Raw genomic sequence first — 18,606 nt, 5'->3', positions numbered from 1 at the left:
ATCGTGCGGAAGATGAGAACATCAACTTACAATATCACAATGAAAAATTACTGTAGAAAGAAGGATCAATCCAAGAAAGGCAATGTAGTACATCTTCAGGGGATAACATCAGACAACAAAGGAGATCTTGATATGCCATTCGTATTAAAACGTTAACAGTTTCCTGTTAGAATAGCTTTTGCAAAGACAGTTAACAAATCACAGAGCCAAACATTCAAAAAAGCCGTTCTATTTAATAGAGAGAAAGAAACAAACTGCAATCACGGGCAGTTATACATCACGTAGATACAAATATAACACTTCACATGAAAATTAAAATCCGTTTAAATAGTACATCTATATCCCCATACGTGAGCAGCAGAACCCCAAAGAGGCTAGTGCGTCATGCTGGCCGGGGGTTGGCGAGCAAAGCGAGCAGGGGGTAAAACACCCTAGTATAAAAGAAAAAAAAAAAGATCTGTTAAGAAATTTAAAAAAAGAATGAAAGAAGTTTCTAACAATCAATAACAGCTGCCTATTTAGATTTAATAATTATGTAATTACTTTATATACTCACGTATAAGTCAGGTCTTGAAACCCAAAAAATCGATCATAAAATCAGATCCCCGACTTATACACCCGTTCAAAAATATGATAATTATCTTCTTGCCTCCTCCAATCTCACACCAGTTTCTCACACACATCAAATTTTGTTGCAGCAGCACGGTTACCAATTTCTTTTGCCACTTCAATGACTTAATTTAAAAGCAGCTTTATATTTTCTTCTGATCGAACGCTGCATCGTTGATAAGAGATGCTCTTATGATAAAGATGTATGAGGGTGTGAGATACAAAAAACACAAAACAGTGCAAACGTCACTTCAGAAAAGTTTGGGCATCACCGTGTGGTCACGTAGGCACAATACATAGGAGTAAAAGGCCGTGTGCTCTCAGGTGGGCGTTAGCATATCATAATCTCCTGGACCAATAGTGGGAGTTTTCCACATTCGACTTATATGACCATCATTATAAAATGCCAGAAATTATACGGTAAAGTCAAGCACAGTCTTATCAGCGGGAGATCTTAAACGTGAGTATATACAGTATTTACATTTAAATATATGTAAGAATTAGGACTAGAGTTTTTGTTAATCTTTCTGCATGTGTTGATATGTTGTTTGATTCCATAAGCTACATCAACCTCCCCAAGACCAGCATATGGTTACAATATTATATTATTATAGCCATGTGCGCCCAACTACGTTGTGCGTGTTAAAGTTGTCTGTGAACGGCTCCCTGTTTAAACGCGGCTACCAGTCGTGAACTGGGCCCTTCGTCGCACAGCATTATGATTTTTTATAAGGGAAACAAAATTACAAAAGAAAACCCTTGGATATTGATTTGATAGGAACGGCCTACTCGGAATCACTGTCCGAATAGTAATTATGTGGTGGTGTAGGAGCATTTCTGCTTCTGTCCGTTCACAGTCCGTCTCATTTTCACGACGCTATCGTTTCCTCTCACGATGTCTTCTCAACCTTTCTCCAATCTCGCAGGTTGCTTTGTGGCAATCCAAAGAGTAAGGCAATATACACGGAGCAATGGTTATAAAAGAGGGGACACATAGGTATCCAGGCTCATTAAAGCATAAACAGGGATCACTTCACTGACATGTGAGCAAGCCACGGTAAAACTGTGAGACACAGCACTCGCCGGCTACAACGTAACAATAATAATTTCCGGAACGTGCTGTTACGTTGTCATTCATTTTACCCACTGTCTTTATTTCACTAATATGTTACGTAGTCACGTACCTTTTATCTTCGGCAATCTCATTCTCTAACCAGGCCTCAGGAGCTAACCAGCGTAACGCTGTCCACCACCCCTTTCGTTATTCCAGCACATTGTTGACATCCGTGAGTAACATCAACGCACTAAACTGGAAGGTGGTCTACAAATGTGTTGAATTCGCAGACAAACAAAGATCAAGATCTAAATGAAGATCTCTTTAGTTAATTTAAAGCACAACAATTTGTTTAGTTTGAATGTCTGTGTTTTGAGGTGTGACTGGAGTACTACAGTCTTCAGTAGTATAAGCCTGGAGGAGATTCTTAATGCAATGCCTATGTTTTAGCTGTCTCTCTACTGCCATCTAGTGCTGCTTCTTCTAATTCATTCGCGGACAAACAAAGATCAAGATCCAAATGAAGATTATATATAGAGATTTGTAAGGTTATAGAGCCAGTCTTATTGTGGGATGCCTATCCTTAAAACATTAAATCCTTTTTAATCAAAAGCACAGATTCTTTCCCTCTCAACTACAGTTACATGTCACATTACTGTTGCGACTCCCATTTCTTTATTCGTACACTTACCAACCTTTAAAGACATACAATTACAATGCAATACAATGCAATTTATTTTTTGTATAGCCCAAAATCACACAAGAAGTGCTACAATGGGCTTAAACAAGCCCTGCCTCTTGACAGCCCCCCAACCTTGACTCTCTAATAAGACAAGGAACAACTCCCAAAAAAAACATGAAAAAAAAAATGAAAGAAATCTTGGGAAAGGCAGTTCAGATCTGCAGTGTGCTTGCACCCAGGACTAACATCACCCCCTGATGGTCACTGTAGCTTATTCCTTACACCCTTAATTTACAAAGCTGAGAATAGGACTCATTTTCTCAACTCCTGGTGGTAAAATAGAACAAAACCTGCAAGCAGGAACGCAGGCTTAGTTAGTTTTACTCTGTTGTTGTGGCTCTCTTTCGCATGGGTGTTGAAAAACGTTGAAAATGTTTTTTCTTTTCTTTTTCTATTTTCCCCTTCTTGACTTTCGCGGTCTTTTTTAACTGGATCCTGGCATCCTTTCTCCATGACAATTTTTGGAAACCACAGCAACAGATCCACCATCTGCCCAAAGTGCCCGATTATTCTCAACCCCCACCATACTAAGGGTGCTTAGGCAGCTACAGGGTTGACATTGAGGACGGCCAAGAGACAAAAGCAACGTCAAATACCATTTATGTGGCAGTGTTGCTATGTCACTATGCCATCTATGACTACTTTGACTCTGCTTACACGTACGATAACCCCACTGAATTAGAAAATCCTACATAGCCAATCAGATTGCATTTCATTTACGATATATGTGCAGCTCTACACTTGCATAAATTGTACCTGCTTTAAGTCTTTGCCTATCTGTATTTTTGGGGCACTGAGTCCATTAGGGGGGGGCCAAACCACTGTTATCTTCTTCAATATGGTTATTATTTGTAAAAATGGAGCCACTACATCCCAGATTTTGATTTAAATGGCTGCACTGGATTATCTCACATGTCAAAGTCACCCCATGTGAATAACAATTTCCTGTGCTTTATAGTTTTTAAAGTTTTGGGAGATTCAAAATCAAAATGACTTCTGTGATCCTTCCTGGATTAGGGGTCCCTGAAGCTTAAGCTCGATTCGTTTCCTAGCAGATCCACTCCTGATGGTAATTAGGGGTTTTAGAGCAACACGGAGCACAACACAGAGGAGGGGGAAAGTCTGTTAGCTAATGAGACGCGAATGGAAAGCAGATACCAGTTAGGATTAGGGTAGGGGATATGGCCATGAATGGCAAGCTCTGGCACACTTAATTCCAAAAATAACATCTTATTTAAAGAGATAAACACCCTCTCCTCCCAAGTGAATAAAAACACTTTAAAAACCCACTAAAATTAAATCTAAACAGGTTCACTCCTCAATTTTGAAATATTCCTATAAAATCCCATCATTTAAGCAGTAAGAATACTGACAAAAATAGAGGGTTCAAGTAAGATGCCCTCTACTGGTCAAATTTAAAACTGCTTTAAAATTGGAATAAATAATGAATAAAAATACTATTAAATGTGAACTTTAAAAGGACATCAAATTTGGGGGGGTGGCACGGTGGCGCAGTGGTAGCGCTGCTACTTCAGAGTTAGGAGACCCGGGTTTGCTTCCTGGGTCCTCCCTGCGTGGGTTTCCTCCCACAGTCCAAACACATGCAGGTTAGGTGCATTGGCGATTCTAAATTGTCCCCGGTGTGTGCTTGGTGTGTGTGTGTGTGTGTGTGTGTGTGTGTGCCCTGTGGTGGGCTGGCACCCTGCCCGGGGCTTGTTTCCTGCTTTGCTTCCTGTGTTGGCTGGGATTGGCTCCAGCAGACCCCCGTGACCCTGTATTTTGGATATAGTGGGTTGGATAATGGACGGATGGATAGATCAAATTTGGGTCATCAAGTGTTCAAAAATAATTTAAATCAGACAATATAAAAAATATAAAAAAAATAAATAAATACAGTGGTGCTTCAGTTTGCGAGTGTAATTCGTTCCGGAAACATGCTTGTGATCCAAAGCACTCATATATCAAAGCGAATTTCCTCGTAAGAAATAATGGAAACTCAGATGATTTGTTCTACAACCCAAAAATATTCATATAAAAATGATTAATACAAAATATAAAGTAAAAATACGTAACACAAATTAACCTGCACTTTACCTTTGAAAAGAATCGTGGCTGGTATGAGGGAGACGAGAGGGAGGAGGAGGAGGAGGAGGAAGGTTATTGTGTAGGACGACTTTCACTCTAACTAATGGAATCCCTGCTATCTGTTGGCTCACTGAAATCTTTTTCTTTTTTTGCGACTTTAACAAGGAAACCCACCCAATGAAAGTTGCTTTTGCCTGAAGAGTCACTACACTTCGACACAAAATAAATAAAATGCTTTACTCACTGCAAGGTTTCTAAAGTCTTTTGGGATTCCACCCAACGGGATGACACATGGAAGAGCATCCCGAAGCAACCGCAGGCTCCCAGCGCTGTAGCAGTTCGCCACAAAAGCAAATCTGAAAAGATTGCGGACATGCTATAAGCGCCTGCCGTTGATGGGTGATACAAGGAACCTTATAAATGCAGGGCACACGATTACTTGGCTGCCAACCTGGCCATGACCCTGCCTAACTGCTGTGTCTGTGTATAGGAAAGCGGCAGATCTCACTACAATAAATAACCGTGCTGTTCCTGTTTCACGCTGAATAAAGCTGGTGTCGCTAAAGTACTGAGACTCAGCCTCGTGTTTTGGGGTGCGTGACAGGGACTCACACGTCACAGCACACACACACGAGGTCACAATGCTATCGTAAGCAGTATATGCTCGTATGGATGTTGACTATACGAGTGAGGCACGCCAACTGAAACTGAGCATGGGAGACGGTTACCCACAATCCCGCAGCGAGAGAGACAAGAACCATTGACTCAGTTGTAATCACGTGACACTTGGTAGACAAAGCATACACGGACTACTCGTATTGCAAGACCTCGCTTGTTTATCAAGTCAAAATTTACTAAAAGTTTTAGCTTGTCTTGCAAAACACTTGTTATTCACAATCCAAAGTTTTTATTGTAATGGTTTTAAAATAAGCGCCCTGAGTCTAATTTTTTAACATCAGGGCAGTATCTATTTCTTAAGATAAGGGCCTTTTTATCAGATTAGGATTGGGGGGGGCAAGAGAAAACCTATAATATCTAAAAACAAGAGTTCAAATCCTACTTTAACATCAGGGCCCTGAGGTGAGATTACAGCTTAACTTTAGGGCCCAGTTCAACGATTATTAAAATTAGGGGTAGGGGTGAAGGCAGGGCGTATACATTTAGAAAAAAAGAGGGGTTTTAACATCAGGGCCCTGAGGTGAAATTACAGCTTAACTTCAGATCCACTTCTGATGGTAATTATGGTTTTTAGAGTAACACGCAGAGGAGCACAACGCAGAGGAGGGGGAAAGTCTGTTAGCTAATGAGACTCGAATGGAAAGCAGATACCGGTTAGGGTTAGGGTTAAGGTTATGAGAAAGCGCTGAAGCAAATTGTGAATTGTTTTTGGTGAAGTTTGCAATATAAGAAAGTATTGGAGATCAATTCTGCACCATATTGCAATGAAATATTTTCGTTATTATATTAACCATGAAGTACTGACCAAAAAACGTGTCATTGTTAAAATACTATGTCAGTGGCGTCACTAAGACTTGCAGAAATCGGGGTCTTAAGAATGATTTAGACTTCTGCGTCAGGCGCATGCCGTAGTATGTGTCGCCTCTGGTGTAGACTCCTTAAAAATGTGGCTATGCGCCATGCTGACGTGAACCCCACATAGTCCCCCCTATGACTCTGATTGGGCAGTTTTGGTAACTATGTATTTCCTGAGTCACAGTTTCTACTCGTCTTCCGGTTTGGAAGTCGACGAATGAAAGAAAAAATGGAAAAACATGAGGAGCAAATACATTTTTCCTACTGAAGAAAAGAGGAGCATTGATCCCAGAATGCATAAACTGCCTGCATTTTAATGGATATTTCACTTTTCTTGCGGCCTACAAACAGTGCCAACTAGCGTTCAGCCATGTGCCTGTGGCGCGAGGCGACACAAAAATATAAACTGTTTTCAACAGCGTAGCCTCCTTTCATAGCTACTGCTTTGGGTCGACACCGAAGTACAAATCAGCCTTTTGCCCCCAGGGCCACCTTAACAGGATTATAAGCCCCCTGGCAAAGCAGTGCACTGGGGTCCCTACCTACACCACCACTCAGCAAGTCCCAACATACATAGATTAGCATGGGGCCTCTATGCCCCGGGGCAACTGCCCAGCATGCCCATGTATTAAGACGACCCTGTTTGCCCCTTCTGTGATTTTAGCACATAACTTTACTTGAACAAAAAGAGTGGGGGAGACCCCTGTAAACTTTCACCAGCGTCTATCTAACACATAAAACTGAAGAGGATGTGGGGGCCCTTTGCCCTTCTGCAGAATTATCAGGGGCTGAATCATATAGCATAAACAAAAAAGATCAGGGGATTACCGACAGAAACGATCAGCCCCCCCACCAAGCTGGACATCATGTATACTGTACTTTTACTCCCTACAGATTTTATTTTTTCTCCAGCCGTCTGGAGTTTTTTTGTTTTTTCTGTCCCCTGGCCATTGAACCTTACTCTTATTCGATGTTAATGTTGATTTATTTTTTATAATTATGTCTTTCATTTTTCTATTCTTTAATATGTAAAGCACTTTGAGCTACTGTTTGTATGAAAATGTGCTATATAAATAAATGTTGTTGTTGTTGTTGTTTTGTCTTCCCCTCACCTCCACTCTCAAACGATAGCAAATAGAAGACCACCTGCCTTTAATATGAGTAGACTTGAGACAGAGACCACTTGATGTATTTAAAGGTAAAACTGCAAACTGACCAGAGGCTTTAGAAATTTACAAAGCATTAAATGCTTACAATCAAAGAAATAGCCAGCGTATGGCCCTACAGGCGCAAACTGAGATTAATACACCCAACTCAAGTTCTGCAGTGTTTGCTTTCAGCGTTATTAACGACATGCGACTTATTTAGACTTACCGGCATTATCTGTACAAAGAAAGAAACCCAGCCGACAGTTCATAACAACAAAGTGGAAAGACATATCTCCACGCCGAGTCCGTTTTCAAGGCAGCCTCTATTAAGACATCCCTACAAAGACATTTCGGCAACCTACCTTCGCTCCTGAAAGCCCTTCAAGTCCTGGAAGTCCCATCGGTCCCGGCTCTCCCTGCAAAAACAAAGGAAGGAGCGTCTTGCAAAAGACAACTAGACTGTGCACAGAGCAAACTTCAATTAATTCTTTACTAAAGAAGAGATGCTCTGGGAACTTACACACTCACAGATAACACACCCAGCAGGATGCTAAGTACGAGAGGGACAACGAACTGGGACTGACCTGCTGTGTCACGTTCTTGATGAGTTAATAGAATCGGAATTAAAAGCACAGCATGCAGGGGCAAGATTGCATAAAAACAATTATGTCTGAGCACGTTATGGATTTAGCACTGTCTTGATCCGGCTTTATGTATCGCTTTAATAACAACCCCTGCTGACATTTTGACCTGCTATGGGGGAAGACTATAGTGTAGCACTGAGTGTAGCACTGAGTGTCGCTAAGGGTCACCCAACCTGGAATCAGAGTGACAAAAGGCTCCTGAATGTCATTCAATCAGCGACTTTATAACTTAGGGGTTTTAATCGTGCAGAGACTATTTTTGTACCTATTTTCTAATTTCCTTTTTATTTGGATTTTATAATTATTTTTATTGGTGCTAGTCAAAATGTTTTAGGCTAAGGACTGTATTGATAAATTCACAGACAAGTATATCAACTTTATCAGTAGACGTTTGCATGAAGATCAAGTGTTGGCCTCTTCTGATATATTGAAAAAGTCACATAAAATAGATAGATAGATAGATAGATAGATAGATAGATAGATAGATAGGAAAGGCACTATATGATAGATAGATAGATAGATAGATAGATGTGAAAGGCACTATATGATAGATAGATAGATAGATAGATAGATAGATAGATAGATAGATAGATAGATGCACTATATGATAGATAGATATGAAAGGCACTATATGATAGATAGATAGATAGATAGATAGATAGATAGATAGATAGATAGATAGATAGATAGATAGATAGATAGATAGATAGATAGATAGATATAAAAGGCACTATTAGGTAGATAGAAAGATAGATAGCGTATTTAACAGGATCAGTTAAACGGCACACATACACCAAATGATCTAAAACAAAACGTGATTCATCAGACCAGGCCACCTTCTTCTACTGCTCCGCGGTCCAGTTCTGATACTGATGTGCCCCTTGTAGACAGTGGATGGGGTCAGCATGGGCACTCTGACAGGTCTGCGATGCACTGTTTGTCCTGACGCCTTTCTCTCATGGCCAGCTTAAAGTTTTTTAGTAATTTGTGCTACATTACTTGTTGTGTGGGATCGGACCAGACGGCCTAAACATATTTAGCATATTTGAGCCTTGGCCACCAGACAGCGTGTCTCTGGTTCACCGTTTGTCCTTCCATGGACCACCTTTGGCAGGTACTAACCTCTGTGTACCGAGAACACCCCACAAGACCTGCCGTTTTGGAGATGCTCTGACCCAGTCATCTAGCTGTCACAGTCAAAGTCGCTCAGATCCTTACGCTTGTCCATTCTTAATGCTTCCAATACATCAGTTTGAAGGACTGACTGTTCACTTAGTGCCTAATACATCCCACCCCTTCATGGACGCCATTGTAACGAGATCATCAATGGTATTCACTTCACCTGACGGTGGTATTCATGTTGGGCCTGACTGGTGTATAATCTCTACATACAAAATGCACTTTAAAGGGGGTCTTTGAGAAAAGCAATAGTCATCGCAGGCCACATGTGACATATTTTGATGACGTGAGCAGCTTTAAAAAGGCCCACGGGTCAGACCCAGCCTTGAGCTGCACACCCCTGCTGAATGTAAAGACGCCCCTAAAGCTCAGTGGTAAATTGCCATCATTTACTACTTGCCATTGCATTCCTCTGTCATTCGAATAGAAGTGAAAATGGCAATTTAATGAGCAATTTAAGTCCCACTTTTTTTTTCGTTTCTCCCAGTTCATTTACTTTCAGATTGTTCAATATAAAACGGGGGCCACCACTTCCAAGCAGGAATTGTCAAAATGAAGTCGTGTTTAAAAGAACAAAATGGCAAGATGTTCAGTGCGTAACTTTACAAACTCTAATCTCATATTTAAATGATAAAATATCAACCAAGGAAGAAAAAATAATACTCATATACACCAAAAACCAAGAGCTTAACCTCACGTCACAAATGCCAAAGCCGCAAAATAAAAAAAGACGATGTTCACGACGTGATCTATGATGTGTTTGACCTATCAATGCGAAATCAGTCACAGAGCGCCGCGTTTGACATTACGGCTTTAATACTCCATTAATAGGCTTTAGTCATCAGGCCGTAAATGAAATCTATAAAGATTTTTGAAACCATTATATCTAAAATTAACAGTTCGCTTCACATTTTATTAATGTTTCACCATTCAGAATGACTACCTATAAAGCTGGAGAAAGACATGAAGACCCCCCGGGACCTCCCTGCCGTCCCCCGGCACTCCTTTTATAGCAAGAGCTCAACACATAAAGAGATACTGCGATGGCTCCAGTGCTGCGCTTTTGTCTTTTTTTTCTTGTTTGTTTCGTAAAGGCGGACTGATATTTCATGGCCGACTACTAAACTGATCATAAATGCCAGACATCACTTTCTGAACTGATTGCATTTCAGAGGAGGCCATCCACCTGAAGCTAAGCCAGTGCTGGGATGGGAGACCATCTACAGTGGTGGGCAAAAGTATTCAATCCCCTTGATAGTCATCCTAATTTTTTGCATGACAAAAGACTTCAATTCAACGCATTCAGCATTTTTAATGTGAACTCTTCGGCTGTAACAATACACTTCCAAAATCCAAATCAACCATTTTCTGTAGATATTTCAAGTGAAGAAGATGAACTACAGAGTTTGTGTTTGCCTAACAGTTCAAGGCCTACACATTCTTACTTTGTCGAGGACCCTTTTGTGGTAGTAACTGCCTTTATTCTTTTGGGTGCGTGAGAATGTCCCAGTTCTTCTTGGCAGAATTGATCGAGACCCTCGAGAATGGTGGGGTGTCATGTCTGGACAGGAGTTTTCAAACATCACCACAGATTCTCAACAGGGTTTCCACCAGGGCTTTGACTCGGCCACCTCAATAACATTCACCTGTCTGTCACTTTGGCCTAATGCTGAGGGTCTTTGACATGTTGAGAGGTGAATCTTCTCCCAAGCCTCAGTAGGGCCATAGCAGGCTGGGACGAGTTCTCCTGCAATCATCTTCTTCTTTCGGCTGCTCACATTTAGGGGTTGCCACAGCGGATCATCTTGTTCCATATCTTCCTTTTTTCGTCATCTTGCTCTGTCACCTCCATAACCTGCATGTCCTCACTCACCACATCCATAACCCTTCTCTTAGGCCTTCCTCTTCTCCCCTTGCCTGACAGCTCTATCCTTAGTACCCTTCTCCCAATATACTCAGCATCTCTCCTCTGTACATGTCCAAACCAACCGACTTTGTCTCCCAACCGTCCAACTTGAGCTGACACTCTAGTTCTCCTGCAATATTGTGCAGTGTTGGTGTCCATCTATTGTCACTTCAACTCTGATGAGATCCCCAGTCCGCAGAAATGGAAAGCATTCCCATAGCATGACGCTGCCGCCACCATGTTTCACTGTAAGGCTGGTGTTTCGTGAAGCCGGGGCAGTGTTTGTTTTACGCCACACATACTTCTGTAATGTCTGGCCAAAAAGTTCTCATCTGACCATAAAACCTTCTTCCACATCTTAACTGGGGTTTTTCTCATGCTTTGTAGCATACGCCATGTGTGTTTTCATGTGGACCTTCTTAAGGAATGACTTCTTTCTTGCTACCCTCTGTCACACACGTGTGCGTGGGAGGCAGCTAAATGGACCTAAAGAAGGAATTTCCACCCCAAGCCAGGGGGTGGCAGGGTGCATTAAACCTTCCTCTTTTATCTCAGTAGACCAGACATTGGAAGTTCTGCCTGATTCAGGCCCGATGATGTTACTTCTGGTTCTTTCCCCAAGGACATCACTTTCAGTTCCGGGCCTCAATGACGTCATTTCCACCTGCCTGCCTTAACTCATTCAGGGCGGATGTTGACTTTTGTCGAAATTCAGAGGTGGAGGACGGTAATCCACCTTAAAAGTTTCTGTTATGTTTTAGATTGACACTCTTTGCTAGAAGGAAAGTTAGCTTCGTTGATTTGACCTTGATTGCGCATGTGTGAGCAACGAAGAGCAAACGACCTCTAAAATGGCATCGACATCTGGCGAGAGACCAAAGCGAACACACAAAGCAAAATACTCCGTGGATGACATCTTGCCTATTATTGCCGAATTGCACTCTGACTTGTCGGACTCCGATTTTCAGGCAAGTGATCTGGAGGTAGAGGTCGAAAACGAAAGCGAGGTACCGGCTTCAGCCAATCGTGGTGCTGAACGCGCTTGTGTAGCTGATGCGCCTACGGCAATGTTCTCCTGGGAGGACCACCATGTATGATGACAAGAGGTACGAGCCAGGTTGCGTCGCACTGCCATACGAAGCCAGCTAGCCCGCTGCGCATTCCTACTGGCCATCGTGCTGCCCCTACACAGCCACCAGAGACCCTGAACAGGTGCCGACAGCAGCCACAGCAAGAGACGTTTTATGTTGATTTACATGTGAAACCTTTGCTTTGTGTGCTTTTCAGAAAAGTGAGTTGCCTGCAAAAAATATTCAGCCCTGAAAGAGTTAAATTCAAGACCCCCCTTCCGCTGTAACTTCAGTTCTGTTTTGGACTCAACTCTGTACACATCTGTGCTACTTATTTGCCTTTTTTGCAGCCAGGCTTCAAGTATACGAGGTGGCTGCCCCCAAACCTTTTTTGTGTGTCGAGGTTATTTATTTCAAACCTCCCATAGAGGCCTGTTTTATGGAGCTCTCTTGAAATTGTGGACCCCCTGCACCTTCACTCCAAGTTTCAGCCAAAGCCCACTGCAGACTCCTGAGAGTGACGGCTGGATGTTTAGTCGCCTCTGTCACCAGTTGACGTCACGCTCTGATGTGTCGTTTCGAGGGGTGGCCTGTTCGAGCTGTGATGGACCTTCCATTTCCTGATGATGGATCCAGCAGTGCGCAACGGGACATTCAAACTCTTTGATATTTGTTGGTTGTCATTTCCTGCCTTGTGCATTTCAATGACTTTGGTTGTCACATCAGCAGGATGCTCCTTGGTCTTCATTCTTGCAGACTACGCCCTTACAAAGAGAGCTTTTAACAATGGTGCTTGAAAGTTTGTGAACTCTTTAGAATTTTCTATATTTCTGTATTAATATGATCTAAAACATCATCAGATTTTCACTCAAGTCCTAAAAGTAGATAAAGAGAAACCAGTTAAACAAATGAGACAAAAATATTATACTTGGTCATTTATTTATTAAGGAAAATGATCGAATATTACATATTTGTGAGTGGCAAAAGTATGTGAACCTTTGCTCTCAGTATCTGGTGTGACCCCCCAATAACTGCAACTAAACGCTTCCGGTAACTTTGATCATTCCTGCACACGGCTTGGAGGAATTTTAGCCCATTCCTCTGTACAGAACAGCTTCAACTCTGGGATGTTGGTGGGTTTCCTCACATGAACTGCTCACTTCAGGTCCTTCCACAACATTTCGATTGGATTAAGGTCAGGACTTTGACTTGGCCATTCCAAAACATTCACTTTATTCTTCTTTAACCATTCTTTGGTAGAACGACTTGTGTGCTTAGGGTCGTTGTCTTGCTGCATGACCCACCTTCTCTTGAGATTCAGTTCATGGACAGATGTCCTGACATTTTCCTTTAGAATTCTCTGATATAATTCAGAATTCATCAATGAAGGCAAGCTGTCCTGGCCCAGATGCAGCATAACAGGTCCAAACCATGATACTACCACCACCATGTTTCACAGATGGGATAAGGTTCTTATGCTGGAATGCAGTGGTTTCCTCTCTCCAAACATAACGCTTTTCATTTAAACCAAAAGTTCTATTTTGGTCTCATCCGTCCACAAAACATTCTTCCAATAGCCTTCTGGTTTGTCCACGTGATCTTTAGCAAACTGCAGATGAGCAGCAATGTTTTTGGAGAGCAGTGGCTTTCTCCTTGCAACCCTGCCATGCACACCATTGTTGTTCAGTGTTCTCCTGATGGTGGACTCATGAACATGAACATTAGCCAATGTGAGAGAGGCCTTCAGTTGGGGTCCTTTGTGACCTTGCTGACTATTACACGCCTTGCTCTTGGAGTGATCTTTGTTGGTCGACCACTCCTGGGGAGGGTAACAATGGTCTTGAATTTCCTCCATTTGTACACAATCTGTCTGACTGTGGATTGGTGGAGTCCAAACTCTTTAGAGATGGTTTTGTAACCTTTTCCAGCCTGATAAGCATCAACAACTCTTTTTGTGAGGTCCTCAGAAATCTCCTCTGTTTGTGCCATGATACACTTCTACAGACATGTGTTGTGAAGAGCAGACTTTGATAGATCCTGTTCTTTAAATAACACAGGGTGCCCACTCACACCTGATTGGCATCCCATTGACTGAAAACACCAGACTCGAATTTCACTTTCAAACTAACTGATCATCCTAGAGGTTCACATACTTTTGCCACTCACAAATATGTAATATTCGATCATTTTCCTTAATAAATAAATGACCAAGTATAATATTTTTGTCTCATTTGTTTAACTGGTTTCTCTTTATCTACTTTTAGGACTTGAGTGAAAATCTGATGATGTTTTAGGTCATATTTATGCAGAAATCTAGAAAATTCTAAAGGGTTCACAAACTTTCAAGCGCAACTGTATATCCAGGGAGACTCACGAGTAGGACCTTATTATGTTTAATTCTGGTCAAATGACTGTCACTTTTTTTGTCATTTGTGATTCGTTTGTCATTTGTGTAAACTTGGAGTTTCCAAAGCATGGAGGTTACTTGTGCAGACACTAACTTTGGAGATTTTCTTCTTCAGTTAAGTATCTACAGAGGCGTTTATACCACCACCATGGAGGATCTCTATCAATTCTGCCAAGAAGAATGAGGAAGGATCACAATGTGCAAAACTGGGACATAACTAACATAGCCAAAAGAACGAAGGCTGATATTGCAGTGAAAGGGTCCTTGACAAAGTATGAATGCATAGGGCAAACAAAACTTTGGAGTTTATCTTCTTCAGTTAAATGTCTTCAGAAAATGGTTGATTTGGACTTTGGAAGTGTGTTGTTACAGCAGAAGAGTTCACTTTCAAAATACCAAATGGATAAATAGGTTGTCACACATGTGTGCTAAGGAGAAGGTCGGTAAGCTCAAAGGTGAGTGAAACATCGCGAGGCAACGGGTGGACATACGGTAGCAATGCCTCTCTCTTTTTCTTCCGGTCAGAAAAAAAGAAGAGTAGTAAACATACACAGTGTGCGACTCAAACCACTTACACCTGAACACCAGCAAAACCAAGGAGCTGGTGGTGGATTTTAGGAGGCCCAGGCCCCTCATGGACCCCGTGATCATCAGAGGTGACTGTGCAGAGGGTGCAGACCTGTAAATACCTGGGAGTGCAGCTGGATGATAAATTGGACTGGACTGCCAATACTGATGTTCTGTGTAAGAGAGGACAGAGCCGACTATACTTCCTTAGAAGGCTGGCGTCCTTCAACATCTGCAATAAGATACTACAGATGTTATATTAGACGGTTGTAGCGACCGCCCTCTTCTATGCGGTGGTGTGCTGGGGAGGCAGCATAAAGAAGAGGGACGCCTCACGCCTGGGCAGACTGGTGAGGAAGGCAGGCTCTATTGTAGGCACGGAGCTGGACAGTTTAACATCCGTGGCAAAGCGACGGGCACTGAGCAGACTCCTGTCAATCATGGAGAATCCACTGCATCCACTGAACAGGATCATCTCCAGACAGAGGAGCAGCTTCAGTGACAGACTGATGTCACCATCCTGCTCCACTGACAGACTGAGGAGACCCCACACTATGCGACTCTTCAATTCCACCCGGGGGGTAAACGTTAACATTATACAAAGTTATTGTCTGTTATACCTGCATTGTTATCACTGTTTAATATTGTTTTTTATCAGTATGCTGCTGCTGGAGTATGGGAATTTCCCATTGGGATTAATAAAGTATCTATCTATCTATCTATCTATCTATCTATCTATCATATAGCACCTCTCTATCTATCTATCTATCTATCTATCAGACGAACTCTAAAGATGGCTGCCTAAAACGTCACATCTGTCCAACCCAGATGACGTATCTTCTGGCTCCTCCTGATGACAACACACCCCATACCACATCACTTCCAGTTCATCATTGATGATGTCGCTTCCGTCCCACAGCTTCGACGTCATCTCCTGCCAACTCACTTCCCGTTTCCATTTTGTTTTGTCTCTGTATAAAAAAACGCCATCTTGACATGAAACGATTGTCAAATAGTTATTGTTTTTGATCCAACGTGTTTTTTGTCTTTCTTTATCCTTTGGACATTATATGGGGACCCAAACCTTTATGCTTTGTGAAGACTCTTATTTAAGAAGATTTATCACAAGGTGTACCATTCTTTCGTCACGCAGAAAATTATGATGACTTTTGAATACTTTTGCACACCACTATATAAAAGGCTTCGGGGTTGCTGGTGGAAGAGGTGTTGGTGAGGCCAGCTGGGGGCGCCATTTGTGTCCATCCATTGTCCCTTCAATTCTGACAAGATTCCCGTGGTGTGTCTGTGGATCCCAATGCCCCGGTGCAATGACAAGGACACTATGGTGTACAAATTGGCAGCATGGTTCAGATGACCGAGGTCCTGACTCTCTGTGGTCATAAAAGATCCTTTGAAAAAGTGCAATGTGTTTCCTGATGTTCTTGATAAATATCCCACCACCACCTTGACCCCACCGCCAAGCCCCGCCAGCTGAGATGTGCGCAAAAAAACAGAAAATCAGACCCTGGTGCACAGCTGACAATACTTAATAACTAAGAGTGGGAATGACTGCATAAAATGCTGTATTAATGTACGTCTTTTTTCCCCCCTTTCACTAAACTCATTCTTTCATAACCATCGCTCAGCCAAAAATTATCAGATGTCCCTTTCTTTTGTCTTCAGAAACACAATTGCCTCCTTGAAAGAAACCGTTTTCATTCAGGGTGGCGGGGATGAAAATGAAAATCATTGACTTGGCTCCACCTGCAATATGACAGGCAAGCCATTTCATTAATTTTAATTGTACAATAGATTGCTTTGTGTCAATATTACAAAGTAACAATGGGACACGCAAGCGTGCCCAGCATAGATTCAGCGCTGCCGTGCGGTGATAAAGCGGTGAATAACGACATGAAAGAGGCTGTGTAAGCAGAGTTGGACTGCAGAGTGCATTACGGAGGCAAACTTTATTAACTGACAAGGAACTCCCAACCCGGGCCGATTCTTTTACTTGTCATTATAAGGTGCGGCTCTCATCAGCACAAATCCCTTTTTAATGTACTTACCGGTAGACCTTCGTCGCCTTTCTGACCCTAAGGTTAAAAAAACACAAAGATAACAGAAGTCATTTTCAGATTTAGCACAAATCATGTCATGCATGCTAAAATGCACACGACATTCATTTGTTACTTGATTTTAGACACCTGCTGATTCTGACACAGAGAGCTGGATGGAGCCTAACCGTGCTGCGGCTCTTCATGTTGGAATTTACTCTCTCTATATAAAATCCTAAGCCTAAAAATGCAACAGTGACATTTTTATGTCACGCTTTAAATCGGGCATATTTAAAACCTACATAATATATGGCTGGTATCATTTTTTTCAGAATTTCTTGTAACTTTAATGTGATGTTAGATTTTCAGATTCTTATTCCAACCAACCATCCATCCATCCATCCATCCATTATCCAACCCGCTATATCCTAACTACAGGGTCTCAGGGGTCTGCTGGAGCCAATCCCAGCCAACACAGGGCACAAGGCAGGAAACAAACACTGGCAGGGCACCAGCCCACCGCATGATTCTTATTCTGTTTTTTAAATTATAAACTTAAAAATATCAAGAACTCGCATGCCATGAGACTTTGTGCCAAGAGTTTTAACCAGGCAATAACAGAAAAAGAGTAGGACAGCTGCTGTACAGGCTTTTAAATGTTCGAAGCGCCATGCGAGATGCAGATCACACAGCACGGCAGCAGCAGCAGCAAGCCAGCAGGTGATCGAGCAAAGAGGAGGTAAAAGAAAAACTGTATTTGTTTCCCATTGTATCGCCGTTTAAGAGGGGGTTTCGGAGGAGCGACCGCGTCTCCTTGGGGTGCGTTCAGCCCCCCTCTTCACAACATGAGTGGCATAGATGCGAAGTGGCTGGTGCATAGTGCAGGCCGGGGGGTTGATGAGCGAAGCGAGTAGGGGGGAACCCCCTAGTATATCCATCCATCCATTATTCAACCCGTTATATCCTAACTACAGGGTCACAGGGGTCTGTTGGAGCCAAACCCAGTCAACACAGGGCATAAGGCAGGAAACAAACCCTGGGCAGGACGCCAGCCCACCGCAGCCCCTAGTATATACAGTATATACAGTGTATACATATAGATAACGTTTAGGGCAGCACGGTGGCGCAGTGGGTAGCGCTGCTGCCTCGCTGTTTGGAGACCCAGATTCTCTTCCCGGGTTTTCCCCACATGGAGTTTGCATGTTCTCCCCGTGTCTGCGTGGGTTTCCTCCCACAGTCCAAAGACATGCAGGTTAGGTGGATTGGTGATTTTAAATTGGCCCTAGTGTGTGCCTGGTGTGTGTGTTTGTGTGTGCCCTGCGGTGGGTTGGCACCCTGCCCGGGATTGGTTCCTGCCTTGTGCCTTGTGTTGGCTGGGATTGGCTCCAGCAGACCCCCGTGACCCTGTGTTCGGATTCAGCGGGTTAGAAAATGGATGGGTGGATAGATAACGTTTAACCATAACCTGAAATCCATGCACTGTAATAAATACACCAATCATTACACCAGTGGAACATGCTGACAGGATCAAATACCAGTACACAGCCTGCATGAGTAAAATAACAACAACCAATACCAAATATGTACGGTAGTATTGTTTAATTACAC

The 18,606-nt window shown here is 42.5% G+C and overlaps 1 protein-coding gene across 2 annotated transcripts in view; it reads right to left on the bottom strand.

Annotated features, from left to right (window-relative positions):
• LOC120516453 (collagen alpha-1(XIX) chain) overlaps positions 1–18,606 on the bottom strand; it is a 478,053-nt gene that overhangs the window by 40,411 nt on the left and 419,036 nt on the right. For both annotated transcript variants that reach the window (XM_039738131.1, XM_039738132.1), the window contains exons 44-45: positions 17,011–17,037; positions 7,534–7,587 (exon numbers count right to left, since the gene is read on the bottom strand). In XM_039738131.1, the coding sequence (XP_039594065.1) occupies positions 7,534–7,587; positions 17,011–17,037 (81 nt within the window). The remainder of the gene's footprint in view (positions 1–7,533; positions 7,588–17,010; positions 17,038–18,606) is intronic.

The sequence above is a fragment of the Polypterus senegalus genome, chromosome 16, assembly GCF_016835505.1.
Source record: "Polypterus senegalus isolate Bchr_013 chromosome 16, ASM1683550v1, whole genome shotgun sequence".
NCBI classification, from domain to species: domain Eukaryota; kingdom Metazoa; phylum Chordata; class Cladistia; order Polypteriformes; family Polypteridae; genus Polypterus; species Polypterus senegalus.
Note: the sequence above shows the minus strand (reverse complement) of the source record. Positions and strands in the feature narration are given on the sequence as shown.